This window comes from Panthera pardus, unplaced genomic scaffold (assembly GCF_024362965.1).
Source record: "Panthera pardus isolate Hobbes unplaced genomic scaffold, ASM2436296v1 HiC_scaffold_18, whole genome shotgun sequence".
NCBI classification, from domain to species: domain Eukaryota; kingdom Metazoa; phylum Chordata; class Mammalia; order Carnivora; family Felidae; genus Panthera; species Panthera pardus.
The window spans coordinates 3,212,874-3,239,473 of record NW_026526743.1 but is presented as its reverse complement, the minus strand read 5'-3'; the positions used below and the strand labels follow the sequence as shown (position 1 = coordinate 3,239,473).

The window sequence follows — 26,600 nt, the reverse complement described above, 5'->3', positions numbered from 1 at the left end:
GCGCGGAAGCCCTGCCCCGACCCAGTCCTCCTTGGGAGTCTCGCGCCCGCTCCGCCCCCTTCTCTTTGAAGCGCGCGGACACGGAGAGACTTCCGCAGCGCGTGCGCCGCGCTCAAACAAGGCGAGAGAAGAAAGGCGGGCAGATGGCGCACGCGCGGTTGAGACAGGGCCTCGGAGGGAAGATGGACAGCGCGCCGTGACCCAGGCTTTGCGCATGCGTCTTACTGCAGGCTGAAGCCGAACCTTGGGGACCCAGGACACCTTCGTACGCATGCGCAGGAGGCTCAATGACAGTCGAGCGTTGGCTAAGGTGAGGGAGACGGCGGACTGCATGGCCGGGGGAGGGCCGCCCTGCAGCCCCTATGTAGCCTTTCCGAGCCTCTCCTATGCTCCTAAGATCCACCTGTTGCTTAGACCCCGCAGAAACCCGTTATACAACTAAAGGGCCTCTGGGCCCGAAAAACGCCCAGGACTCAAAATCTCCCGACTCCTGCCTGGGGCGCAGACCAAATGAGCAGTGTGGGAGGGCACAGGCAAGACGGGCCACAAGACTGGCAGATGGGCTCTGTGCCCTGCCTGGGGTATGGACGGTCCCTGGAGGTGGAGAGGGCGCTTTTCCTGTAGATGACCTTTGACCCCTGCCCATTTCCCTTGTTTAGGCTCCAGGGAAAGGGTCTGGCTATGCTGCTGGTGACCCGGGGGGTCTGGGGATCCAGGGTCCGAGTATGGTCCCTGTTGCCCACGCTTCTCGGGCCCCCCCGGGCCCTGTCGTCGCTAGCGGCCAAGATGGGGGAGTACCGCAAGATGTGGAACCCCACGGAGCCCCGCGACTGGGCCCAGCAGTACCGCGAGCGGTTCATCCCGTTCTCCAAGGAGCAACTGCTCCGCCTCCTGATACAGGTACCGCCCGTCCCGGGTCCAAGAGCCCGGGGACTATGACTCCCGGCAGGCATCGCGGCGGCACAGCCCTACGTGCCGCAGAGGGCTCTCCTGGCGCCTCCTGGGAGTTGTAGTTCCCGTTCCCTTTGCGCTGCCCAGGTGGGCGTGGCGTTGGAATGCGGCGGGGGTGGGGGGGCTCTGTGAGCCGCGGATGTAGTTGAGATTCCGGACTCCAGCTTGTTCTGGGGTCTTGCTTGAACAAGCCTTCTCTGGGGCATGGTTTTTACCTCTGCAAAATGGGTATGATAATCATCCTCACCAGTACTCTTACTGCTACCTAATAATAATCACTATACTTATGAAGCTTTAATCATAATTATTATCACACTGTTTGAGCTCTTACTGTTTGGCACTGTGCTAAGCATTTTCCATGCATTGTTGGATCATCAGAACAACCCAGTAAGAGAGACACTTCCATCATCCCCATTGTACAAATGAGCTAACTGAAGCAGGGGAAGGAAAGTAACCGACTCAAGGCTGTGTCGTTGTGGCCCAGGTTTGCACCGAAGTGGCCTGACCAGAGCAGGGCAGGGACTGTGGTCTATGGTGAGGCATTAGTCACCTACTCCACTGAGAGTCCTGGTCCGGCTCCAGAGCTAAGCTCCTGCCCCACTGTCATCATCCTACTTGTCATGATTGAGGGTTATCATTCATTCATTTTAAAATTATTGATTGAACACCTGTCTGTACTAAGGCCTGTGCCAGACTCGACCCACAAGCACACACGTAAATCAGACATACGTAGACACACACGCATGTATATGGACACACAATGGCATTAGATTGTCACCATCGATCTCCGACAAAGTGGGTGTGATCCTCAGTTGCTGATAAGGGAACAGGCCTAGAAAGGTAAAGGCGTTCACCTAGGTCATGGAGGTAGGAAGCACAAAGAAAGAGTTAAATATGTGTGTTCTGGAGTCAGACAGGCCTGGCTGGGAGTCTCGGCTTCTTCTTCTTCTTTTTTTTTTTTTTTAACGTTTTATTTATTTTTGAGACAGGGAGAGACAGAGCATGAACGGGGGAGGGTCAGAGAGAGGGAGACACAGAATCCGAAACAGGCTCCAGGCTCCGAGCTGTCAGCACAGAGCCCGACGTGGGGCTCGAACCCACGAACCGGGAGATCAGGACCTGAACCAGGAGATCATGACCTGAGCCAAAGTCTGACGCTTGAGCCACTGAGCCACCTAGGCGCCCCCAAAACAAAATTTTAGAAAGCCCAGAGCTGCCAGAGAAAGAAATCCTCCCCGTGAGGAAGGGGAAGGAGGCCTACAGAGGAGTTTTGTTTCCTGGGGTTACAGGAATTCCACTCCAGCCCCGCGGACAAGGCAGCCTTGGAGTTGTTTGCCGCGCACGTGGACTTCTGCACCTTGTTCCACTACCACCACATCCTGGCCCGGCTGCAGGTGAGGACGTGGCCCCGCCCACCTTGGCCTTGGGGTGCCTGTGCCCTAACCCATTCATCCGGTACACAACCTGGCTATGCTCTGAGCAGTGATGGTTGAGTGAAGACCCGCGTGAAGACAGGGAGAGAGCCTGATGGGTGTCTGGTGGCCCGGGCGGGGGTGGGGGTGGGGGTGGGCACATTCCAAGCGGGGGGGGAGGGGGGGGAAGCAAGTGCAAAGGCCCTGGGGTGCGGGTGTTGGAAGAACCCAAGGGGGCTACTGTGCCGTAGATGAAGGCAGAGAGGCATCGGGGGCAAACTGTGCCTGGCCTTGTGGGTAGTGGGGGGGACTTCGCCTTGATTTCTAAGTTAGCTGGGAGGGCTACTGAGCAGAGGAGGGACATGTGCTGATTTAGGTGTTAGCGGGCGCCTTCTGGAACAGCCTGTCAGACGCAGGGAGATCTATTCAGAGTCTATTATGTTTGTCCAGCTGAGGGATAATGGCCACCCCAGCAAGAGTAATAGCGGTGGACGCGGGGAAAAGTGGTCTGGGCTGTGCGGGCGGGCGATGGGGGTGGGGGAAGGAGAAAGTCAGGGGGTGCCTCCAATTCCTCTGAAAGAACGGAGCTGCCATTTACCGAGCCGCGGAAGACGGGGCGGGGGCGGGAGGCAGGTCTGTGGGGAAGACGAGGGCTCGGTCTTAGAAATCTTAGATGCTTCCAAGCCAGCCTGGTAGAGCGATGGACCCGGATGTGGGCTCTGGGGGTCGGGGGAGGGGGCTGGGCCGGGAAGCATCCCTGGGAGCACTTAGATGGTACTAGACAAGACCACCAAGGGGGTTCGCTTAGCCTGGGATCCGCCCAGCCTTGAGATCAGAATGGGGAACGAGACCCCGGGAGGGGGGCGGCCAAAGAGCCAGCCGGAGAGAGAAGCGGAACCCCTGGAGGGAGGGATGTCAGGAAGCCACATGCTCCGGTCCCCTTCCTTCCCCGTCCCGGGATGCCGGCCGCGTGGGGGGTCCTGGAGACAGTGATCAGCTTCAGGGATCTTCTGTGAGGGACTCCCAGAGCTCAGAAAAGCCCTTGTGCTCACATTCGTGGTTTATTGCAACGAAAGGAGGGCGAACAAAACAAAACGAGCGAAAGGGAAAAGGCGATGGGGCCGGGGTGGGGGGTGGGGGCAGTGGAGGGGCAGCCAGAGAGAGAGAGAGAGAGAGAGAATCCCAAGCGGGCTCCACACTGTCAGTGCAGAGCTTCGCAGAGATTCGGGGCTCGATCTCACAACCATGAGATCATGACCTGAGCTGAAATCAAGGGTCGGATGTTTGACTGGGCCACTCAGGCGTCCCCGAAAGATCTCATTTTCGAGGAATCTCTACCCCTAACGGGAGGCTCCAACTCACAAGCCGGAGATCAAGGGTCACATGCCCCGCCCACTGAGGCAGCCAGGTGCCCCAACTGGTGTCCAGGATTTTACGGGGCAGGGGGTGGGGGGAGGGGGTCTGTCAGCGCCTGCGTAGCTGACCTGAGCTACTCAGTCACCAGCCCCTCCAGAGGTCGAACTGCTACTTCATGGCCCGAGGCCCCGCCATAAACCACATTGTTAGCATAGACTAGCTACGGGGCAGGGAAAGGGGAAGAGAAAGAATCCTAAGCAGGGCACAGGCTTTCAGCGCAGAGTTCCACGTGAGGCTCGATCTCACGCACCCCGAGATCATGAGCCAAAATCGAGAGTCCGACGAGTACCCGACTGAGCCACCCGTTCGAGTGCGTCCGAGCAAGACCCTCCGATCGGGCAGAACATTTCCAAGGGCCTGGAAGTTATCCCAAGAGCCCAGTCGACGGCCGGTCCTTTGGAAGGTGCGGGGTTTGGACACCCCAGGCCTGCTCAGCCAGCCCCTCACTGCTCCCTGCCGCTGCCCTCGGGCACGGCCCCTCTCTGCTTTGAGTAGCAGTGACATCGGCCCCTTATTGCTGAGCTCACTCTGGGTCGCGCTCGTCGGCTCCTCCCTGTGGAATCGAGGGGGAGCCGCTCGGAGCCCCATTTGCAGAGGCGGAAACCGAGGCACGGAGAGGGCCTGGCTGAGCTATGATTTGCCCCCATGTCCAGCTGCTTCTGAGCCCTAGCCCGGGGACCCCAGGAGGCAGGGTTTTTCAAAAACGTTGCTGAAAAAGATCATTTTCTTTCTTTCTTCATTCATTCATTCATTCATTCATTTTATGATTTAAAAAAATGTTTTTTATTTATTTTTTGAGAGAGTGCAAGCAGGGGAGGGGCAGAGAGAGAGGGGGACAGAGGATCCGAAGCGGGCTCTGCGCTGACAGCAGAGAGCCCGATGTGGGGCTTGAACTCACGAACTGTGAGATCATGCCCTGAGCCCAAGTCGGGCACTCACCGACTGAGCCACCCAGGTGCCCCCAAAAGCATTTTATTATGTGAACATTTAAATATACAGGAACACATGGGGCGATGGGCGGCTCAGTCAGCTAAGCGTCCGGCTTTTGATCTCCGCTCGGGTCATGATCTCACAGTCTGTGGGTTCAAGCCCCTCATTGGGCTCCGTGCTGACAGGGTGGGGCGTGCTTGGGAGTCTCTCTCTCTCCCTTTCTCTCTCTCCCATCCCCGTTCATGCTTGTGCTCTTTCTGTCTGTCTCTCTCTCTCTCTCTCTGTGTCTCTCAAAAATAAATAAATAAACTTAAACATTTTTAAGAATTTAAAAAACATATGGAAACATAGAAAACGTATACAGCAGAGATGCATATTTCCACTGAGGTAGGAGATTCTAAGCTGAGATGCTAGGAGGAGAAGGGAAGAGCTATAGAGACAGGTGGGACACATGAGTGACCCTTTGCTGGTGACCTGAGTCCCTCGAGGAAGCGGCCTGGGGCAGGAAAAGAACAGCTAGCTTCATTGTTCACTACCTGTGTGGGTGACCTTGGCAGGTGACCTCCGTCTGTTCCTCCTTTCCCTCATTCATTCATCCGTGAGTGCACCGCAGATATTTCTTGAGCACCTACTGTGTCCTCCAGATGGTTCCAGGCCCCAGGACGTAGTGGTGAGCCTGACCGATGGGCGTCTCTGCCTCACAAGATCATGTTCTAGGGAAGGACCCAGATCTTCAAGACCGCGAAGACGCAGGGGCGCCTGGCTGGCCGGGTCGGTAGAGCATATTCAACTCTTGATCTTGGGGGCGTGAGTTCGAGCCCCATGTCGGGGTAGAGTTCACTTAAAAGAGTTAAAAAAAAAAAAAAAAAAAAGACGGTAAGGAAGCGAAATGTGTGACGAGGCGCCAAGTACTGAGGAGGAAGTTGCCAGATCAAGCAGAGGGCACCCAGTTTATTTGTTTCCAGCTGCTGCCATCACAAATCACCGTAAAGCGGGTGGCTGAGAACCACAGAAATTTGTTCTCTCGGGAGTTCGGGAGGCCAGAAGTCCAAAATCAAAGTGTGGGCGGGGTGGGTTTCTCCCGGAGGCTCTGAGCGGGGAACCACCCCGTGCGCGGTCCTGGAGGACAGTGACTGCCATTGTCAGCCTTCCTTGGCTCGTAGCCACGACCGTCCAATCTCTGTCTCCGTCTTCACATCACCTTCTTCTCTGTGGCCCTGCGTGCCCTTCTCTGTCTCCTATAAAGGCCACCGCCACTGGATACAGGGCCCACCCGAATCCCAGGGTCCTGGGATTCGTACTCCTTAGACCTGCAAAGACCCTATTTCCAAATGAAGTCAGATCCTGAGGTTCTGAGGGGACACCATTCAACCCTCTCCACCTCGTTAAATTTGAATTTCAGATAAGCTGGGAATAATTTTTTTTTTTTAGTATAATCATGTCCTATGTAACGCAGTCCTCAAATATTGCACGGGACATACTGAGGCTGAATACTTATTAGTTGTTGATCTGGAAATCAAATCTCACCTGGTATACTGTATTGAATTTTTTTGGCTAAATCTGGTAACCCTAATTAAGAAGAAATTAGACAACAGGAATGTTTTGCAATTTTAGGGAGATAGTCAGGGGAGGCCTCACTGAGGCGGCGACATTTGAGCAGAGACCAGAAGGAGGCAAGAGGGAGAGCCATGAGGAGATCTGTGGGAACAGTAAGTGCAAAGGCCCTGAGGCAGGGCTGTGCATGGTGTATAGGAGGGATAGCAAGGAGGCTGGTGGGGCTAGAGCTGAGTGAGCACAGGGGAGAGGGCTGGAGATGAGGGCCCAGAGCCTTGTGGGACACAGTGAGGACTTTGCTTGGACTCTAAGTGATGTGGAAGCCACCAGAGGGCTCTAAGCAGCGGGATGTGAGCTGCCTTCTATTACGACGACGGGCGCCCTCCGGCAGCTTCCCGGGGAACAGACTGGGTTGGGGCTGGAGGATGGGAGCAGGGCAAGTGCAAGGGGGGGCTCAGACTTGCGCGTGGAGGAGGAGGGGTGGTGGGAAGAAGTGGTTGGATTCCGGATCCGTTTTGAATGGGGGTCCATCAGGGATTTGCCGATGGGTTCAGGGTGGGCACCTGGGAGGATGGGCTTGGACGCTTCTAAGCTGGGTAATGTGGCAGAAGGAACAGGTCTGGGGAGGGGTCTCAGGACCCCAGTTTGGGACGTAGTGCCTTTGAGAGGATGCCCGTCGGATGCCCGCGTGGAGGTGTCGAGACGCCCGTCTGTGGCCACGCGTCGAGTAGGCTCTTGGCATGTAAGTCTGGCGCTCAGGACCCACCTGAGCAGCAGACTCGGGCCCGTACCCTGCCCTCAGAGAGCTGAACTTGGGTGGCAGGGACAGCTGTGAGTCAGACACCCTCCCCTGACGAACAGATACAGCCACACAGTGAACTCCCAGGGTGCAGTTCGTGTCAGCGCGTAAGGAAGCTTGACCTTGGTTTCTGAACCAGAGTCTGTGTGCGTATCAGAAAACGCACCCCTTTCCGTCGCCTGGTGCTGTGCACGCGACATTGGCAGCTGCTAGCCCCATGTGGCTGTTTAAATGTGAGGGCGCTGGAATGAAATAAAATTTAGAAATTCCGTCCGAAATTTCAGTTGTGTTCGCCATGTTTCAAGTGTTCCGGAGCCACCGGTGACCAGTGGTGAGGTATTGGATGGTGCAGATCTAGGTGTTTCTATCCTTGGAGGCAGTTCTTTTGGAATGTGCTGCTCTAGACCCTTTATTTCCATCTGAAAGGGCGACTGTTCCGATAAATGTATGGGTCGACAGCATCTACAACGGTGCTTATGTTAGACTGGCACATTTGTGCAGTGTACAATCTGCCCAACCACGCAAGGCGGCTCTGCTCAGCCTAAGGAATGGAGGGGGGCTTTTTGAGGGCGAGAAGGGAGCTGGAATACCATAGAAGAGTGGGACTTCAGTCGCGGAAAGGCAAGGAGGAGGGGAGTGGGGGGCAGGGAGAGTCTCTTAACAGCATGTGCAACATCCCTGTGCCTGGAGGAACTAAAACCATTGTGAGCCACCAAGGGGGACCGTGGTGTCAGGTCCTGGGAGGCCTTGCGGGAAGGACACGGTCCAGAGCACGGTCCTACTTCCTGAGGGCAGTGGGAGCCTCGGAATGAGTTTTGCAGGAGACTGACATGGTTACATGTGCAATTCCTGATATGCCACTTCCTGGCTGTGTGACCTCAGGCAGTTCCTTAACCTCTCTGTGCCTCATTTCCCACATCTCTAAACGAGGATAACCACAGGGGCCATCATCACCTTATGTGCATAACGCGTGCACAACCTGCTTCAAACGGTGCCCGACACACGGCAAACGCTATATAACCGCGCGTTATCATTTATTACTGTTGTTCTCGTGGTTCGATGGAATCTTGGCTGCCGTGTAGACAGGACAGGTGGTTGAGGGTGGGGCGAGGGGCTTTGGGGAGGCCACCGAGAAGGCCGCTGGACTCATCCAGGTAGGAAGAGGAGTTGGTGGTGTGGACGGGGTGGGGCCGGTGGGCAAAGGGGGCCTGTTTCGGAGGGAGAATCAGCAGGGTTCAACGTGTGGGGGAGGGGAGGAGCCGGGGGGGGGGGGGGGGGGGTCACCTGCGGCCTCCAGGTTTCTGGCCGGAAGCCCTGCGTGGATGTCAGGTGCCCAGCGGAGAATCTAGCGCGCGGCGGATGCTTGCCGAATACCGATTTCTCTCTCTCTCCTCCAGCTCTGAGCTTCCCTCCCTGTCAAACCCCAGCTCTATCCCGGAAGTGAAATTTCTCAAGGTCACTCTCTGAGTCTGAGAACAGGAGGGACTTCCGGGACTTCCGGCACAGACGGGGGGGGGGGGGGCTTTGGGCTGCAGTCCCGCCCCACTGGCGGCCCGCCCCGGCCCTGGGAGTTCGTTCCAAAGGGGGTTTGCTAGGCTCGGCTGCCAGGTTGTTTCCTGCTCCGTCGCCTCCAAGGTCGTGGGCCTTCCCACCTCCGGACCTCTGCCCAGGCCGTTCCTGCCGCTGGTAGACCCTCTTCCCTTCCACTCATTCAACCCTGCACTTGGCCCGGACAAGTGGTTCCTTAAGGCTACCTCTCCTGGGAGACACGGAGAGTTGGGCTCGATTTATGGACCAGTTGAGTCCCCTGTGCCGCATAGTCTGGCGTGAGTCACGTGTCTTCCTGAAACCGGCAAATAGGCTAGGCACCCAGCAGTTCGCTCACTCACTCATTCATTTGTTCATCCATCCATCCGTCCATCCGTCCATCCATTCAGTCCACAAGTTTTTGCAAGGTGGGTAGGGAGGGATGGGTGCATAAGATGAGGTGGGCAGGGTGGAGGCCAGTTTGCCAGGGGCCTTGGAGGCGGTGGAACGATTCTGGTATTTATTCCAAGGGCAGGGGGGAAGCCACCGCGGGGAGAGGGTGTGGGATCCGTTTATAGCCTAAATAATAAATAAGCTCTTGGTGCGACAGTTTCGTGGAGCACGGGGTAGGAGAGGCGAGAGAAGGGGCGCCTGGGTGGCTCAGTCGGTTGAGCATCTGACTTCGGCTCAGGTCATGGTCTCATGGTTTGTGGGTTCGAGCCCCGCGTCGGGCTCTGTGCTGACGGCTCAGAGCCTGGAGCCACTGCTTCGGCTCCCGTGTCTCCCTCTCTCTCTGTTCCTCCCCCCCCCCCCTCGCTCTGTCTCTCAAAATAAATAAAAACGTTAAAAAATTTAAAAGAGTGGCGAGAGAAGAAGCCCAATGCAGTTGTTTGGGGCAGAGGACAGGTAGCCGGGACGAGAAGGGGGTACTGGAGATGGGGGTGGGGGGGGGGGGGACGATGGATTCGAGGACGCCTCGGCGGTCTAGCCAGTGAACTTGCAAAAGGTCTGGACAAGGGGGCGACCACAAGAAAGGAATGAAGGATGCCTCCGAGGTGTCTGATCAGAGCATCCGAATGAATCAGGCAGTGTCCTTTCCTGAAGGGAGAAGGCTGGGGGGAGGGAGAGGAAGGAACGAAGCATTCTCCTTGGGCCGTGTTAGATGCAAGGTGGCGTTTCCAACGGGAGATGTCAGAGATCTTTGAATATGAGAGTCTGACGCTCAGGGTAGAGGCCAAGGCTGACTGGAGGTGGGGGTGAGTAGGTTTGGGAGAGGAAACCGGGAAACGTATTCTCTCTGTGCATCCCTGCGTCCACCTTCCCGTCTGTTACTGGGGGAGGAGGGACAGGACAGACGCTCAGGCCCCGGAACTGGATATTAGGTCCAGAACCTGGAGGACGGGTCCGGGCTGGAGCTGCGAGATACATAGAGACGCCCAGAGTGGTGTTTAAAGGCACGGGAATAACGAGGCTATTTAGGGTGCGCTCAGAGAGAGAAAAGGGAAGAGGGCCCGGCACAAGCCCTGGGGTCCCCCGTCATCTGAGGGATGGGGCCGGGAGCAATCCCTCATGGCGCGCCCTAGCCCATCTCTCTTCTCTCTGACTCTCTCCTCAGGCCTTGTATGACCCCATCAACCCCGACAGGGAGACCCTCGACCAGCCTTCGCTTACGGACCCACAGCGTCTGTCCAACGAACAGGAGGTGCTCCAGGCTCTGGAGCCCCTGCTGGCCCAGGCCAATTTCTCCCCGCTGTCTGAGGACGCTCTGGCCTACGCTCTGGTGGTCCACCACCCTCAGGATGAGGTCCAGGTGCCTGTCTTCCAGAGGAGGACCAAAACACCGGAAGACCTGGGGGCAGGGATGAGCCTTTGGGAGGCAGAGGCTGCTGGGAGTTGTCCTGAACGCAGGGCGTGAGCCCATGCAGCGTTCTCGGTGAATTAGACTAGGGCACCTCTTTCCCAGTCGGTCCACTGCCATCTGTTGGAAAAAGGAAACGTAAGAAACGGACCTTCTTAGGACTGGAGGCTTTCTCGCCATCTGCCAGAAAACTGTGGCAATAAGTAATACGAAATGCTCATCCTTAAAGTAAAAAAAAAAAAAAAAAAAAAAAAAAGATAATAAAAGTACTGTCATCTTCCAAACTCCCCCATTTTAACGATGTTAAGACATACTTTTTACTGAAGTCACATTCTATTGTCCCTGAAATTGGAATATAACTTCTAAGTGGTGGTGTGGCCTAGTGTTAATGGGCGATATATTTTCTCTTTCAATTGCTTCATAAGGTAATCGAGGATCCAATATATTACAATAGAGAAAGGCATCAAAGTACAATGTACCTTAAGCTTACACAATGTCACATGTGTAACAAGTGTCGTGTACCTTAAGCTTACACAATGTCACATGTCGTATCTTACAATCAGTGGCATCTTAGAGTCTCAGAAACATGGCAGTAAAAATGACTGTGAGGTAAATGGTGCCACCTGAGAGAGTATGCCCTTGCGCAGTATACAACACGAGCAACCGTACAGGGCCACCCTGCCTAAACGCCGGGTGATGATGAGCCTGGGAGGAGGGTGGACATCACTGGGAGAAGGGGCATCTAATTCCAGTAACCTGTGCTCTCACCGCAGACCACGCTCATCCGCCTCTGCTTCCTTTGTCCCCCTTGTCAGGTGACAGTAAATTTGGATCAGTATATCTACATGCAGTTCTGGGCGCTGGGCCAGCGAGTCGGGCAGATCCCCCGTAAGTCCAGCGTGGGCTCCAAACGTGGCTTCATCAGGTCGCCCCCCGCAGAGAGGTGAGGCGGCCCTTGTTCCCCAGCTGCAGCGAGAGGGAGCGAGGTTAGAGTCGAGAGGGGACTGCAGGTCAGTGTCTGCATTTGGGTGTCTGGGCCCTGGGTGGGAAGTCGAGAAAGGGGGCGGGGAGATCATCCAAATGCCGCCTTTCCTTCCCAGGGGGAAAATAAGAAACTAGCATTCCCCGGGGAAGAGGAAGGGGAGCGACACTTGTCCCCATTTTCCAAATGAGGAAAGCGGAGCCTCAAGCAAAGGAAGGCCACGTTCTGAAAAAATGGCGCCACCAGGACTCCGATGAGCCTCCTATTTTGAACGGAGGCCCTTCACATACAGAGTAGGGTCAGGAGAGCCAGATCTTCTCCCGGGCCTATAAATTACCCGATCTTTCTGGAAATCAGTTTACCAGATATGGTCACGAATCCAAAAAAGCAAAGCAAAGCAAAACAAAACAAAACAAAAAAACACCGCCAAAGACAAAAAGCCCTCACGCCCCTAAAGCGGCAATTCCGTTTCCAGGAATCTATTCCAAGGAGATATTTATACTTCGCAGGCTGTGTGTTTAATTGTCTGTCTCTCGCGCTGGATTATAAGCTCCAGCAAGGCGGCGATTGCCTCTCCAGAGCTTCGTAGCACTCCCTGGCACCTAGCGGGCACTCTAAGTTACAAGTAGCATTTGAATTTGAAAAAAATAAAATAAAATAAATAAATAAAACACACACACACAAAACCCAGAACTAAAGAAAAGACAGTCTATTCGGCTCTCATTCGGTAAATGAGAAGGGAGCCCCGGGAACCGGAAGCCACGGTTGTGTGCAACAACTGGGGATTGCATTGTTCAGCTGACGCCCGGTGGTTGGACCCTTGGCGCAGTTCTGACCCCCCTCCCACCACCTTGGGGTAGCAGCCTTGAAAAATGCCCGCGCTACTGCCGAGCTAGAGAGGGCGCCCCCGAGGGGCTGGAGGGGGGCTCCCCGGGGCGGTCCTGACCACCTCGCCCCTTCTGTCTTGGTCCGTCAGGAGGTACTTCAAGCGGGTGGTGCTAGCGGCCCGAACGAAGCGGGGGCACCTGGTGCTGAAGAGCTTCAAGGACACGCCGCTGGAGGGTCTGGAGCAGCTGCTGCCCGAGCTGAAGGTGCGCACGCCCACCCTGCAGCGTGCGCTGCTCAACGTCACGCTCTTCGTCTCGGGCGTGGTGTTCTTTGTCAACGTGGGCATGGTGGTGCTCTCGGACCTCAAGATGGCCACCTCCCTGCTGCTGTTGCTCTTTGCCGCCTTCATGGGCCTGCGGGCCTCCAAGGTAAGGGGACTGCCCGCCACGCTTCTTGGGCCCCTGCCTCTGCGCGTTCGTTGGGCCCCAAGGTCAGGCCACCCTCTATTTTGGTTTATTTCCGGCGTTAATCTGCTTCATGCCTTCCCTCCTTCCCTCAGTCATTCTTCCTTTCCCTCCCGCCTCCTTTCTTTCTTTTTCTTTCTTTCTTTCCTTCCTTCCTTCCTTCCTTCCTTCCTTCCTTCCTTCCTTCCTTCCTTCCTTCCTTCCTTCCTTCCTCATCCTGGCCGGGGCGTCGTTATCACCAGGCGAGCATGTTTTATCGGGCCTCCCTGAGCTCCAGCCCGAACGGACTCAACGGGAAACTGGGCCTGGGGCCCGGGAAACTATATTTTTAACACACTCCCTTCCTGATTCTGCTACATGTGAATGCAGGGCCGCCTGATACAGTTGCACAGGTTGTTCACCATCCAAGGATTCAGAGCTGAGGGGGGTGGGGTGGGGCTGAAACCTAACTTGTGCCCTGTGTGCTGTCTTGAGGCTGAGCCGGCCGGGGGAGAGGGGCTGCCTTTTACCAATTCTCCCCAGGGTTGGCACCGGCCCCAGGAGTGTGGACTGATGTGTGGAGTGCATTGTGCTTGATCATTCACTCGCTGGTTCATTGGTTTTCAAGCTGTTTACAGCCATCCCAGCAGGCTCTTAGGACAATGATAATAAATCCCGCAGATAATACCCAGGCTGTGCTGGCTGAGAGGGTGAAGGGCTGGGGGTGGGGGTAGCTGCTGAGGACCAGGGGTCAGGCAGGATCTAAAGGAAGCTTTTTTTTTTTTTTTTAATGTTTATTTATTTTTGAGAGAGAGAGAGAGTGTGTGTGCAGGGCAGAGAGAGAGAGGGACAGAGGATCCAAAGCGGGCTCCTCGCTGACAGCAGTGAGCGCAGGGTGGGGCTCGAACTCACGAAGCATGAGATCATGACCTGGACTGACGTCAGTCAGCCTCCCGTTTGAAAGGGGAGGAGTGAACCCGGTGGAGAAAGGGGCTGGGCAGGCACAGCCTTGGGGGGGGGGATCTTGCAGGGCTGGAGTCTGGGGGCCAGGGTGGAGAAGTGAGGCCCTAGAGAGTGGCAAGGGCCTTGAATGCCAGAATAGGGACCCTGGGGTTTAGCCACTGGGCAGCAGCTGCTATGGAAGAATTGCAGGCCCCGAGGGAGCCTGCAGCCTCCGTGGAGGGGGTGGGGCTATGAGACCAAGAGCAGGGAGGCTGGGAAGGGTGTCAAGTCGTCTGGGGGGGCACCCAGAGTCCCAGCCCCAGGGAGACCATCCGTCCCGCCTCAGAGGCCCCTATTTATTTATTTTATTTTATTTGTTCAAGTTTATTTATCTATTTTGAGAGAGAGAGAGAGAGAACGAGCATAGCGGTGGGGGAGAGGGGGGACAGAGGAGAGACAGAATCCCAGGTAGGGATCTGAGCACAGAGCCTGACGCGGGGCTCGAACTCACGAAAACGTGAGCCGAAATCAAGAGTCAGACGCTTAGCGGACTAAGCCCCCCCGGGCGCCCCTCTGACGGGCCCAGTTCCAAACCCGGTTCACTAGTTAATGTGACGCATCCGTTAAATGTTTTCCCACGCTCTGCGCGGAGCCTCCAACCCTTGACCGTGAGCCCTCCCAGCCTCCTTCCCGCCGCCCCTCCCCGTGCACACTTGTTCCCTCCTGTGTGTCGGTGGCTCCCAGATATCTGTCTCTGGTGCAGGCGTCTCTCCCAGTCTCCAGCCCCCCACCCCACCCGCCCCCTGGACACGCCCGAGCCCTTCCCACACGCCCCACATCCCACTGAGCTCAGGATCCTTCCTCCCCAACCCCCCTTCATCCCGAGCCCCTGTCTAAGGGGCCGGTCTCAGGTGATTTTGCCGCGATAGGCACGTCCCTCTTTCTTTCCCCCCCTCAAGGAGCTCACCCACTTCTGGCGTTTCCGCCGACAGCTTTCTACCGTCTCCCGGATCGGATGCTCCGCGCCCAGCCTGGGGCCGCCAGCTCCGGGCCCCCTTTGCCCTCCCCTCCGCCGGCGGCTCCCCACACACCTGCTCCTCGTCCTGGTTCTCTGTCTGCAGAGGGCCCTGTGCCCCCTGTCACCGCTAGACCCCTGAGGCTGCCCTCGCCCTACCCCCTAGTCTGTCCTTCCCGCCCCGATATTGTGCCCCGTCTCGTTCCCTCTGTCCTGGCCCCAGCCCAGGCCTTCCCAGACTCCCCGTCGGTCCCCTCCAGCCCATCCCCGAGGTCCCCGGAGCTGGCCCTGGTTCAGCGTGGGCCCCCTCAGCCCAGCACAGAGCAGGCCCGGGCTTGTTGAGAAGCAAGCAGCCCAGAGATCTCTCCCTGGAGGGAGACACGTGGAGGTCGCAGGAGCCCGATGACACAGCTGCCCATCTGGGGGACGCGGCGTCCTTGAGGACTGAGCCTCGAGGATTGAGGCAGTGAGTGTTTTCTAAGAGCAGCCCAGGGGTGACTTGGCTTGTTCTGAGGCCCCAGAGGCCTGAGAGAGAGGGCAGCTCGGGATACTGTTCAGGGGTTAAATTGGCTCATCGGCACGGGCTGCCTTCAGAGAGGAGGAGCAGGAGGCCAGCGGGAGAAACCTTCAGGGGCCGGGCCACACAGGGCCTTGGCCAGGGAGCTCGGGCTCTCTGAGGGCGCTGGGGAGCCACGGCAGGGCTGTGAGCAAGGGGGGAGCGGGGTCCGTTCTGGGGCTGTGCAGAGACAGACCGGAAGGGGCAGAGGCCGGCGGGAGGAGGCCATGCACCAGGCGGCTGGGAGAGGAGGGGACGGCGCAGAGAGGGGGAACCGGCAGGCCAGGAGGTGGGCTGAGGGGAGGCGCCGGCAGCCGGCGTTTTGGTTGTTGAAGGGAACACCCAGGTGGCAGCCGGTGTGTCCTCAGCGAGAGGCCCGGCCTCATCTGCGTGCCACGGAATGTGGCGTGACCTGCTCACTTAACGTAAGAGACTTCAGCTCCATGAGCTTGGCCGAAGCAGACACAAAACCCAACGTGTATTTCATCCCAGACCGTCCCTAACACGCGCCCTTCTTACACCTCGCCTTCAACCGAAGCGATGGCGATTCGTTCCAACGCAGGGACGCACCCCGTGCCGGGCTGGGCTCGTAAGAAGAGGGGGCACGGTCGCGCACAACCGTGTCATCGGTCCCTGGCAGTGATCTGAGTGATTTCCACGGCTAGGCTGCCTTCAGAGGCATTTCACCTTAGCTCTCCGCGCAAGATGGGCAGACAGCCCGTGCATTTAAAAGATGGAAGCCTGGGGCGCCTGGGTGGCTCCGTCAGTTAAACGTCCAACTTCAGCTTACGTCGTGATCTCATGGTTCGCGGGTTCGAGCCCTGCGTCGGGTTCTGTGCTGACGGCTCGGAGCCTGGAGCCTGCTTCAGATTCTGTGTCTCCCTCTCTCTCTACCCGTCCCCCGACTCACACTCTGTCTCTCTCAAAATAAATAAACATAATTTAAAATTTTCTTAAAATAAAAATATAAAAAAATAAAAGACAGCAGCCAGCCTGGAGCGTGGACGAATATTCCATAGTAGCTGATGTTGAAACGCCCTGGCCGTTGTGGGCCTGGCTTCGTGCCAAGAGCCTCTTAAACCTCTTGTTGACTCTCTGACCCTTTCCTGCCATCTAGCCGAGCTCACTGATAGTGTTCCCCGAGGATTTAGGTTTTGGCCAAGGGCTCACAGTTGGCCCCAGCCTGCCAGGCTATGAGATCCAGCAGTGTTGAACTCATTTTGTGGCTGGATGGAAGTATCTGAGTGGAGGATTCTAGCGTGCGCCCCAGAGGGCACTGGTGGGCTCTCATTTCCTTCCTTGGGGGACACCAAGCATGGGCATCGGGGTCCGGGAGAGGAGGGGGCAAAGTGTGGAGAAGGAGGCCCCAGACTTCTTTCCCTCAAGGAGGTTTGGAGTATTCGTTTTCTGTTAGCACTTCTCTTGACAATTTCATATGTAAACGCTTCTTCTTACTATGGAAAAAGTTCAAACAACTGTGGGATTAAAAGCACTTGATGAGCTCCTGGGCATCCCCGAGTCTCTAATTATCAAACAGTCCATCCGGGTCCACCTACACGCCCCCTGCCCTCCCACCACTGGGTTATTCGGAAGCAAATCCTAGACATGCCCTCTGGAAATACTTTAGTGTGTGTCTAAAAAGATAAGGACTTAAAAAAAAAAAAAAAAATCACTGTAGCAGAAAGTTCCAAGGCTGCAGCTCAAATGGTCTGGAAACCCTTGAGCAAATCCATTACTATGTGGCTCAGCTAAGCAGACCAGTGAAGCGGTGGCTAAAAGCTGTCGGTGGCCTCGGGGTCAGTGGGGCGGGAGCGAGTGTGTGTGTGTGTGTGTGTGTGTGTGTGTGTGTGTGTGAAAAATACAAATACCCGGGCACCAGCCCCGGGGACCTGAACCCGAAGAGGTCCGGGGAGGGCCCGGGAGCCCGCGGAAAGGACCATGCCAGCGTTGAGTGGCTGGGGGTGGGGTGGGTGTCGGGGTGGGGGGGCGTGGGGCCCCGGGCGGCCCTGCCCCCTCCCACCCCGTCGCGCCGCTGAGCCCGCGGGGCGCTGTCCCGCCCGCAGATGTTCGGACAGCGGCGCAGCGCGCAGGCGCTGGAGTTGGCGCACATGCTCTACTACCGCAGCACCTCGAACAACTCGGAGCTGCTCAGCGCCCTGGCCCTGCGCGCGCAGGAGGAGCACGCCAAGGAGGCCCTGCTGGCGCACAGCTTCCTGGCCCGGCTGCCCCGGACCGCCCGCGGCGCGCCGGAAGGTAGGACTTGGCCCCGGGGCCCCGCCCCCGCCCGCAGCCCCTCGCGGCCCAGAACTGACGTGGCCCCACCTGAGACGAACACCATTCATACCCTAACAGGGTCAAGACTCCGCCCCCCATTGCCAACTGGCCCCACCCCATTGAGGACACCACCCCCCCCCCCCCCCCCTCACCGCGCAGGCCCAGTACTCCCGGTTCCTACGGGCGAGTCTGACCTATAACATCCCAGGTGACCTCGGCGCTCAGCATGCCGATGGGAACCCCTGAACCCAGCTTCCGATCTTGATGGATCTGGTCCCTCCCTGGGGTGACCGACTTCCCTATCCTGACCTCCTCCTGGATTAGGGTCTCGGGTCATCAGTCTCCTGTTGTGGCACGCCCTCCTTTGCTCCCACCTTGCCCAGCGCTCCTTCCAAAAGAGGCTCTTGCCCCCTCCCCCTGGGAGCCCCAGGTTGACAGGAACCTCCACCCTTCCCTGAACAAGAGGCCCTGACTTGTCCCTAGACGAGAGCCCCAGAGTCGGACCCTTCCTAGCCTCAAGCGGACCTCTAGGCTGCTCCCAAACCCGGACCCCTTGTATTCCTTGTCCTGCGCCCTCCCTGCTGTCCCTTCCGGGTCCTTCCAGGCCCCAGTCACCTCCTCACAACACCTGCTTCTCCCCCTGCAGAGACCTCCCTGTGGCTCCAGTCCGAGGTAGAGAACTGGCTTCTGGCCCAGTCGGGCTGTGACGTGGCCTTCAACGGAACTCGGGCCCTGGCCCACCTGCAAGCCCTGACCCCCAGCCTCGGGATGTACCCGCCCCCGGGTTTCCCCAAACTAGACGCGTTGCCTGCAGTCATTTCCGAGTCCCCGCGGTCCGCACCCAGTAGTGACAAGCCCTGAGCGAAACCACTGCCCAGCCTCGCCCAGCCACCTGGTTAGGAACTAAGCCCCGCCTCCTCCACGCTGAGCTGTCAATCACAGCCACTTGTGCTTTGCCCGTCCCCAACTTCCACTTACCCACAAGCAATCGCTTTCGTTACTCCGTATCCTCAAACAAAGCCGGCAATTGAGGCAGCCTAGGGTTGCTAGGCAAGCCCCCGCCCCAGCGCAGCCAATCTAAGCTTTTTGGCTTCTGCGGCGGTTCCATCGCTTAGTCCCACCCCCGCCGTAAACATCCAAACGGGGTTCGGCCGAGGGGGAGTGTCAGCCAATCAGAGCTGCTCAGTGCTACAAACCACTGGGCACAGTTGTTAGACTGTATCTTCCCGAGGCCAGAGATCATTGTCTTTTCAGCCCGCTCCGGGCTAACTGCCCAACTTGCTCGCCGAGGCGGGGCCCCAGCCCACAGCCAACGGGAGCCGCTCAGCCCTGCTCTTCTGGCAAACTGCCAACGACAGCTGCCGGGCACCAGCAACCCTGGGCTGCCAGTTGGCGCTGCGTAGAAGAAACCAGGCAACATTTCTAAAAGGAAACCTGATCTTTCCATGAATTGACGCTGCTGATAAAGGCAGGCTATCTGGTCAGCTGCTGATCAGCTTGTCCAGGCTGAAGGGGTTGCGAGCCTTGTGTCAGGCAGAAAACCGCGGGTCAGGAGGAAGCAGCGACTACCCTCCCTCCAAGACGCATTTCCAACTCGGGCCCCAACAACCTCAGGTGCCTTTCCTGCCCGGGCCCCTCACCCTTTCTGCAGAAACTACCTCGGTCTGGATCTTTCTTCCACCAGTGGCCTGTGCAATATTTATTGGTCTATCAATTTCGCCCTCGTCCTCTCTCCCAAAGGAATAAATCGTGTGCAATGAATCTGGATGAGTGGGGGTAGCTGCAGGGGTTGGAGAGAAGGAAAGCATCAGAATCCTTGAAGGAAGAGACTGGGTCTTGGGGAAAACTGCATTTGGGTGGGTCCTAGGCAGAAAAAGCTGTCACCCTAGGGAGAGACTGGGTTCGCAGTTGGTGAAGGAGACTGCCTGTGGTAACGGAAGAGGATCTGAGAGAAAACCTGGCTCCCCGAAAGACTGGGTCTTATGAGCAAGGGAGATAGGACAGCCATGTGCCGTTGTGCAAGTTGTTCACTGCAAAAGGCACACAAGCCAGGGCACCGGTGGAGGTAAAATCCAGCCATCCCTCCACCCCCCCACATGCCTCCTAATGGGCTGAGTAAGCCTGGAGAAGGTGGGGGGGGGGGGTGGGTGGCAGCTCATTTTTACTAAGGTGTCATATGGGTCAGAGGCAGAATTGGATGTGGGAGGGGAAAGAAGAGGGGTTGTCCTAATGAGAGAAGGAGACTGAGTTCCAAGAAGGAAATAGAAAAGTGTCTTCGGTGGGGGCGGTGGGGGCCGAGACCAACAATCTAGAACAACACACATCCTGCCCGGTTGAGAGAAAGACACCCTTGTACAAGGAAAGAGGACAGGAAACCCACAGTCTTGGTTCTTCCCCACAAGTGCCTAGAAGTCTAGACTCAGGAGGAATCCTGGGACGGGAGGGCCCAGGGCCCCCGGTCTGTGTAAGGGGAAAGGCGGCTGGGACACCGGGCCCCTGTGTCTTGCTTTAGAAGGGAGGCCCGGAGCTGTGCATTCCGAAGGCTGCCTGCTGGAGCGGCCGTCCCCGGTTTAGGAGACCCCAGAAGTGAGCGACCTGGGTCCCTGGAGGAGGCAGGAAGGAAGGAAGCAGACAGAGCAGGCGGTTAAAGGGTTTATTGGTTTTATTTTCTGGAGGACGCGGCGGGGCCGGGGCTTCGGGGTGAGACCGAGGGTCCGGGAGCGGGCAGGGGGCTGCAGGGCGACGCGGGGCCCTCACTCCCGCTTCCGCAGGTGGATGTAGATGACGCCGCTGGCCAGGGCGAGGGGGAAGGCCACCCAAGCCAGGGCGAAGCAGTAGCCGAAGCTGCCCCCCGCCGGGCGCTCCGCCAGGATCTCCTCCGCGTGAATGGCGTAGATCAGCGCCCCTGTAAACACGGCCACGCCTGCGGGGAGACGGGAACCGGGTGGCACGCAGTACCCGCAAGAAGACTGCATTTCCCAGCAACCCATGGGGCAAAGAAGCCTCGGGAAGGCCCGTGCGCAGCACCGCTGCCTTCTGGGAGTTGTGGTTCGCTGCCTCCGCGCCGTGCAACGAGGCTACTGCAGACTGGCTTTGGGCAATTCAGTTCGTCTAGCTGGGTGCCCCTTACTCATCCATAAAATGGGACGATAGTATCCATCCATCCATCCATCCATCCATCCATCCATCCATCCATCCATCCCTTCAAGGAATGTTTTTTTATGCCTTGCTACGAGCTAAGCACGCAAATAGTGATTTAAGACGGCAGGGGCTTTGTAGGAACCTAAGAAGGTTCGATTCCCGAAGCCGAGGACTATGATCACTTAGCTCTTTGCAGCCGAAGTCAAGAAAATTGAAAAGCACATAAACTCCCTTCTGAAGTGTCTGATACACGGTGCGTTATAAAACCACTACCATTATGATTCAGAGTTCTCTCCTGGAGTATTACTTAGCCACTGCCTCTGCCCTCCCATTCCTGGGATCTACATTATTTACCCACACCACCCTCCCCAGCTCTGGCTCCTTGAAGCTCTAAGTGTCAGTTTCCACATGACTCAGAGACACAGACTGCAAACCACGGAATCAGTGAAAACTACTGATTCCCTGGCAGAGAGGTAGCCCACGGAGGCACTTCAGGTGGCCCCTGGGCTGTTGATAGTCACTGTCTTTGACCAGATGTCCATTCTCAGGGCCCCCAGCACCCTGACAGTGCCCTTCCCCTCCCCTTCCCCCCCTCCCCTCCCCTCCCCTTCCCCAGGGGGCAGTGCTCACTGGTGCAAAGCTGGCAGAGGCCGGTGGCGTAGAATAGCCCCCCTCGCCGCATGGTATAGAGCTGGAACATGAACAGGATGAAGGACAGACAGCAGAGGATGAGGGACAGCACCATGAGGACCTGGACCGCCTTCAGCCAGCCTGCAATAAGGAGGAGAGAGGGGTGGAAGTCACAGTAGGTTCCGGGGTTCCGGCCCCGTCCGCTCGCTCATCGCCCCATTGTGGGCCATACAAGTTTGGTGGCCACTTCTATTGACCTTGATTCCCGGAACTTTGCTGAGTCCCCTTATCAGTTCTCAAAGCTGCTTTGAAGATTCTTTAGGCTTTTCTACATGAACACGTCCCCTGGGAATAGAGACCTCTTTTTTTTTTTTTTTTTTAACTTTTGCCTCTCCCATCTTTACACCTTTTATTTCTTTTTTCTTGCCCTGTTGCGTTGGCTACCTCCAGGACAACACCGGAGAGCACCGGTGAGAACAGAAGTTCTGGCTTCGCTCTCTGGGGAAAAGCGTTTAATCTCTCACTTCCAGAAACTTAAAGGGGTACAGTGCCACTCCCTTCTAGCTCAAATACATCAGGAGCAGCACCACCCCCCCCCCCCCCCCGCCGCCTTGTTCAGGACTTGGAAGGATTCAGCCCCACTCTTTCGTTGGAACTCAGATGAATTGGTCCCAGCCACCCATTCCAAACCCCAGTCTCCTCTCCTTAGAACTTCAAAAACATAATTCTCCCTTCTCAGAATCTTGGGAGCTCTCTCTCCATTCCTTAAATCTATAGCATGTGGCCTCCACTCTTTCTGAATCAAAAGGGAGGGGGGCCTTTAGCCGAACCTCCTTAGAACATGAGCGTATCACCCCCTGCCACCCAGAAAAGTGGGTCACAATCAGCCCCACTCACTGAGCATTGGGGCCCAGACGTGCCCTCTCAAACTCTGAAGGGTTCCTAATTCTTGATTCTGGGAAGAGGCCGGGGTTACCCCTCCCCTGGCAGACGGGTCCCCGATGCCCCTCACCATTCTCGCTGACGTTGCTGCAGGCCCACGTCTTGTTGTCATTGTTCCATGTGCAGTCATACCAGAGATTCAGGGACTCCTTCCCCGGGAGGGTCCACCAGGACTGGGATGGACCAAGAGACAAGGGCAGGGTTAGGAGAGGCAAGTGTGCAGGGTCAGGGAGATTGTGGGGAGGGTTAGGGAAAGGGTGAGGGGCTGGAGGGCGCTGAACTGGGGGCAAAGCATGGATTTAGTAAGAAGGGGTGGGGGTGGGGGGACAGTCAGGGCAGAAAAGGGCAGGGGAGACGCATCCGAGGCAGGGCTCAGAAGGAGAGATGCTAGGGAGAAGGGGCGGGGCCAGAGTGGCTTCAGAAGAGGGGCGTGGCGGGAGCCTTCGGGAGAAGATAGCCCGCTGCTGGAGTAGGCTTACCTTGTCCAAAGTGGCCACGAAAAGCAGGATGAGAATGAGGATGTGAAGGGCAGAGACCACCAGCAGGAGGAGGGACATGGCTACGTGGAAGCCGGCGATGGGGGGTTGTCAGGAGATGGCTGTTTCAGGAGGTTGGGACAGGGGCGGCTGAGCCCCCTCGGATCCTGGTGGAGAAGGGGGCTGAGTCCAGACTCCAGGGCGTGATGGAGAAGAGGGGCCGGGAACCCGGACCCTTTGAGTCTGCGCGGGGAGGAGGCTGGGGGCCTGAACTCCTGGATCCCCCAGGGGTTGAAGCAGGCCAGGGGTGGACTCGGGTGCAGGAGTGAGTTGGACCAGCAGTGTCTCCTCAGAGTCCTGACCCTGGGCACATATGGGCCGGGATATGAAAATTCAAGTTCATGCCATCCCAGGTTCATCAGAAGCTGGGGGCTTCCCCCAGAGACAGGCATCCTTGACTCACCCCCCTCCTCTCCTGGGGTGTGGGGGGTGGGGGACCGGTGAGTCACCCGGTGACTCATCCCCCCCCCCCCTGCCTCCAAGCACCAGGGAAACCCCAGCCCCTGGCTATGCCCACGAGGTCCCCACCCCACCCTGCTGCCAGACTGGCGGTGCCAGACTGGTGCCTGCTGAACATCTTCTGGGGAAAATGGGCAAGATCCAGGTTGGGGGTAGGAGGCTGGGTTTGGGGCGGGGGGAGGCTTGAAAAGAAGGAGCCAGCCTCCCAAGGACCCTTCAGTGTCTAGAACGGGGTGGGGGGCGGGGTGCCTGGAGGTCCCCCAGACTTGGGGTGTACTCGGGCAAAGCCCCGAGCTCAGCGTCCTCAGGAGAGAGTGGACGGCCGTGGGGAAAAGCTAAAGAAAGTTTACCAGTGGAGGGCTCTGCTGAGAACCCCCAAACCTTGCAGGGCCCCACCCCTTCCCGAATCTCCACCCCAAGTGCTAAGAGATCACTTCTTAAATTACAAGGATTTCCATGGGATCTGAGAGTGGGGGCGTCTCTCCCAGCCTGGGGTTATTCTTCGCAAACTGCTGCACTCCCAAATAAAGAAAGAAATCCCAGTCCGAATAACGGACTGGAAACTTACCGCGAGCGGCAGAAAAAGTCAGAGTTGGAGTCTCGTCCTTTGCTTAGGGCCTCCGCGCCCCGCCCTTCTCCTCCCTCCTTCCACCCTCTCGAGGCCCCCGCCTCTCGCCTCTCCCGCCGCCTTCCTCCCTCCCTCGCTCTCTCCTCTGGCTCTCTCCCCCCTTCTCCCCCTCAATCCGGAACTCTCTCTTTCTCTCTCCCTCCTTTCCTCCCTTTTTCTCTCTCCTTCTGCCTCCTGTCTCTCCAGTCCTCACTGTCTACACCTCCTTCTTTCGCTCTCTTCTCACCCTCCTGGTTTCTCTCTCCGCTCCTCTCAATATATACTGACCCTTTTATACCCACCCGTGCCGCGCCCAGCCCAGCTGAGGTCTGCAGCCAGAGGGAGGGCCTAAGCACTTGGGTTCCTTATTCTCTGGGCCCCCACCCACTGCTCCCAGACAGACATCTTCTGGGGCTCCCTCCCAGGATTGAGCCGAGAATTTGGAGCCAAGGGAGCCGAGCAGGGCCAGGGTGGGGCAAGAATCAAAGAGTGGGAGGGCCCGGTTCTCAGGCCTCTGCTCTGGGTCTTGCCCCGGACCCGGATGTCTGCTTTCCTTGATGGGGCTTAGGACTGGATACTCTGAGGAATGGGGGTCTGGCGGAGGAGACCAGACCAGGTGGAGGTCTGGTTGAGAGCTGGGAGAGTTGACCCGATAGTGGGAGTCGGGATGGAAAATGGGAACACATCGAACTCTGGAAGGGGGCAGGCGGTGGGATTTAATCCGGGTGCCACCATTTCCTGCCTAGGGGTCCTTGACCCTTGATTTAAACTCTCTGAGCCTCGTTTTCCTCATCTGTGATATGGGTACAATGATACTGATAATACTGACAAGATACTGGTCGTCATAATTTGGATACTTATTCTAAATGAATAAGGTAGGGGCGCCTGGGTGGCTCAGGTCACGATCTCACGGTTCATGGGTTCGAGCCCCTCGTCAGGCTCTGCACTGACAGCCAGGAGCCTGGAGCCTGCTTTGGATTCTATATCTCCCGCTCTGCTCTCAACAATGAATAAGTAAACATTTAAAAAGACAAATGAATAAGGTAATACCAGTACACTAACACACCTACACGTTCAGGTTCATTCCTTTCTTCATCAAACATTTATTGAACATCTGTTAGGAACCAGGAGGTAAGAATAAAGAAAACAGAGGCAATGCCTGCTGTTATGAAGCTTACCTTCCCTGTAGGGGCAGATTTTAAAGAGAAAACCCATCAATGAAGACTGATCTATTGCAGCCAGTGCTAAGTGCTTTTCAGGAAATAGAGTGGAGGTGATAATGACCACGTAGGAGGAGCCTACTTTAAACAAGGTGATCAGGCAAGACCTCTGTGAGGAGGTGATCTCTGAGCTGAGACCTGAGGACAGGACAGTCATTTCAGTGCTGGAGGAGGGGAAAGTGCAAGACTCCGGAGAACAAGCTCAGGTTGTCTGGGGAGTGGACAGAAGGGCCAGTGTGGCTGGAAGAGAGGGAGTTGGAGGGAGTGGTAGGAAGAGAAATCAAAGAGGGCCCTTGAAGAACTAGGGGAGGAGTTTGTTTTTTATTCTAAGTGCAGTGACAAGCCATTGGAGGGTTTTAAACAGAAGAGCAGCACCAGGGACTTAATGTTAACTACTACTTATTATTATTATTATTATTATTGTTATTGTTATTATTATTAAGTTATACCTGGGTCTCTTGGAAGGTTTGGGTGCTAGTGAAAAATTAGAATAAGGGACCAGATGTCTGGGGTCCTGATAAAGAATTGAGTTAGAGAACTGAAATTCTAGGTTCCTACAAGGGAAGGAAACTGGCCAATAGGGTGGCTGGGTATCTTGATGGGGAAGGAGAGTGGATGGTCATCTCGGCTCCCTGAAGGGGTGAGGGCTGGGCAATTCAGTGACTTAGGTGGGTACTCAGGAGACACAGAAACTGGGGCACCAGTATGGCAGTCTATAGAGGCCAGTGGGCAGCGTTCCAAACTGCTACACTCAACAGCTGTGAGTTAGGACAAGTTACTAATAACCTTTCTATGCCTGTTTATCTGTAAAATAGGGATAATAATAGTAAATACATCATAGGGTATTTCTTAGACTGTCGGGCACATTATTATACCAACTACTGGAACCCTGAATGGAGGTAGTACTGGGGGACTCTAGTTCAGGGTCTCTAGGATTGGGGGGAAGGAGAAAATTCTTGGGTCCATTGGGCCCCAAAGGCTAAACAGTTGGGAATACAAAATGAGGGTTCCTGGGGGGTGGGAAATAAGTAGTCCCAAACTTAAGTCTTTGAGAAGGACACAGACTGGGGGCCAGGGTCACTGAGAAAAAAAAAAATGAGGCTGGAGGGTCAAGTGATCTTCATGGAGCGCAGGCACAGGGAACCAGACTGGCCCCGGAAAGAGTCTGGAACCCAGGGGCTAGGGAGATGGAACTGTGAGAGAGCAAGGTGGAAAACAGGAGGCTAGGACTCGAAATCAAGTTCCCGAAGTGCAATGAGCGCCAGACTTGGGGACCTTGGGAACGTGGAGGAGGTCCCTCGTGCTAGGACCCTGTGGAAGAGGGAGAACCAGGGAGCCCCAGGGCGGTAACGGGATCTCCCCGTCCTGGGCCTCCAAGGCTTCGAGCTGAGCTGAGCGCCCGCGGGCTGCTTCCTCCCACAGGAAACCGCAGGCTTCGGGCACACCCAGCCGGCAGGGAGCGGCGCCCACTACCCGCCCGCTCCGGGGAGGCCCACGTGGGCAGCAGCCTGCAGCGCGGGCGGCCCGCCTGCAGCGCGAAGGGGGCGTGGCCAGGAGGGGCGTGGCCGGAAAAGCGGG

The 26,600-nt window shown here is 56.8% G+C and overlaps 3 protein-coding genes across 5 annotated transcripts in view; 1 reads left to right on the top strand and 2 right to left on the bottom strand.

The window, feature by feature from the left end:
• ZSWIM9 (zinc finger SWIM-type containing 9) overlaps nucleotides 1-26,600 on the bottom strand; it is a 181,946-nt gene that overhangs the window by 11,597 nt on the left and 143,749 nt on the right. The gene's annotated exons all lie outside the window — the stretch shown is intronic.
• On the top strand, nucleotides 110-19,248 carry TMEM143 (transmembrane protein 143). 2 transcript variants are annotated; one of them, XM_019425819.2, is made up of 8 exons: nucleotides 122-310; nucleotides 660-900; nucleotides 2,241-2,345; nucleotides 10,205-10,399; nucleotides 11,263-11,390; nucleotides 12,406-12,685; nucleotides 17,277-17,466; nucleotides 18,134-19,248. In XM_019425819.2, the coding sequence occupies exons 1-8, from the start codon at nucleotides 288-290 to the stop codon at nucleotides 18,346-18,348; spliced, it is 1,377 nt and encodes a 458-aa protein (XP_019281364.1). In that variant the 5' UTR covers nucleotides 122-287; the 3' UTR covers nucleotides 18,349-19,248. The 2 variants fall into 2 exon arrangements, with proteins under 2 accessions (XP_019281365.1, XP_019281364.1); XM_019425820.2 differs by lacking the exon at nucleotides 660-900 and having other exon boundaries at nucleotides 110-310.
• Nucleotides 20,127-24,216, bottom strand: EMP3 (epithelial membrane protein 3). 2 transcript variants are annotated; one of them, XM_053905561.1, is made up of 5 exons: nucleotides 23,764-24,216; nucleotides 22,680-22,919; nucleotides 22,271-22,373; nucleotides 21,259-21,399; nucleotides 20,127-20,410 (listed from the first exon to the last, which is right to left on the bottom strand). In XM_053905561.1, exons 2-5 carry the CDS (start codon nucleotides 22,755-22,757, stop codon nucleotides 20,241-20,243), a joined length of 492 nt encoding a protein of 163 aa, XP_053761536.1. In that variant the 5' UTR covers nucleotides 22,758-22,919; nucleotides 23,764-24,216; the 3' UTR covers nucleotides 20,127-20,240. The 2 variants fall into 2 exon arrangements, with proteins under 2 accessions (XP_053761536.1, XP_053761535.1); XM_053905560.1 differs by having other exon boundaries at nucleotides 22,680-22,843; nucleotides 23,764-24,214.

Bases quoted from the DNA above. Each gene is read 5' to 3' on its own strand.
- TMEM143 (XM_019425819.2), top strand. From the start codon at position 288: ATGACAGTCGAGCGTTGGCTAAG. The intron at 11,391-12,405 runs GTGAGGCGGCCC...TTGGTCCGTCAG, and splicing joins AGGTCGCCCCCCGCAGAGAG to GAGGTACTTCAAGCGGGTGG. The intron at 17,467-18,133 runs GTAGGACTTGGC...CTCCCCCTGCAG, and splicing joins CGCCCGCGGCGCGCCGGAAG to AGACCTCCCTGTGGCTCCAG.
- EMP3 (XM_053905561.1), bottom strand. From the start codon at position 22,757: ATGTCCCTCCTCCTGCTGGTGGTCTCTGCCCTTCACATCCTCATTCTC. The intron at 22,374-22,679 runs GTAAGCCTACTC...GGTCCATCCCAG, and splicing joins TCGTGGCCACTTTGGACAAG to TCCTGGTGGACCCTCCCGGG. The intron at 20,411-21,258 runs GTGAGCACTGCC...GTCTCCCCGCAG, and splicing joins CCTCTGCCAGCTTTGCACCA to GCGTGGCCGTGTTTACAGGG.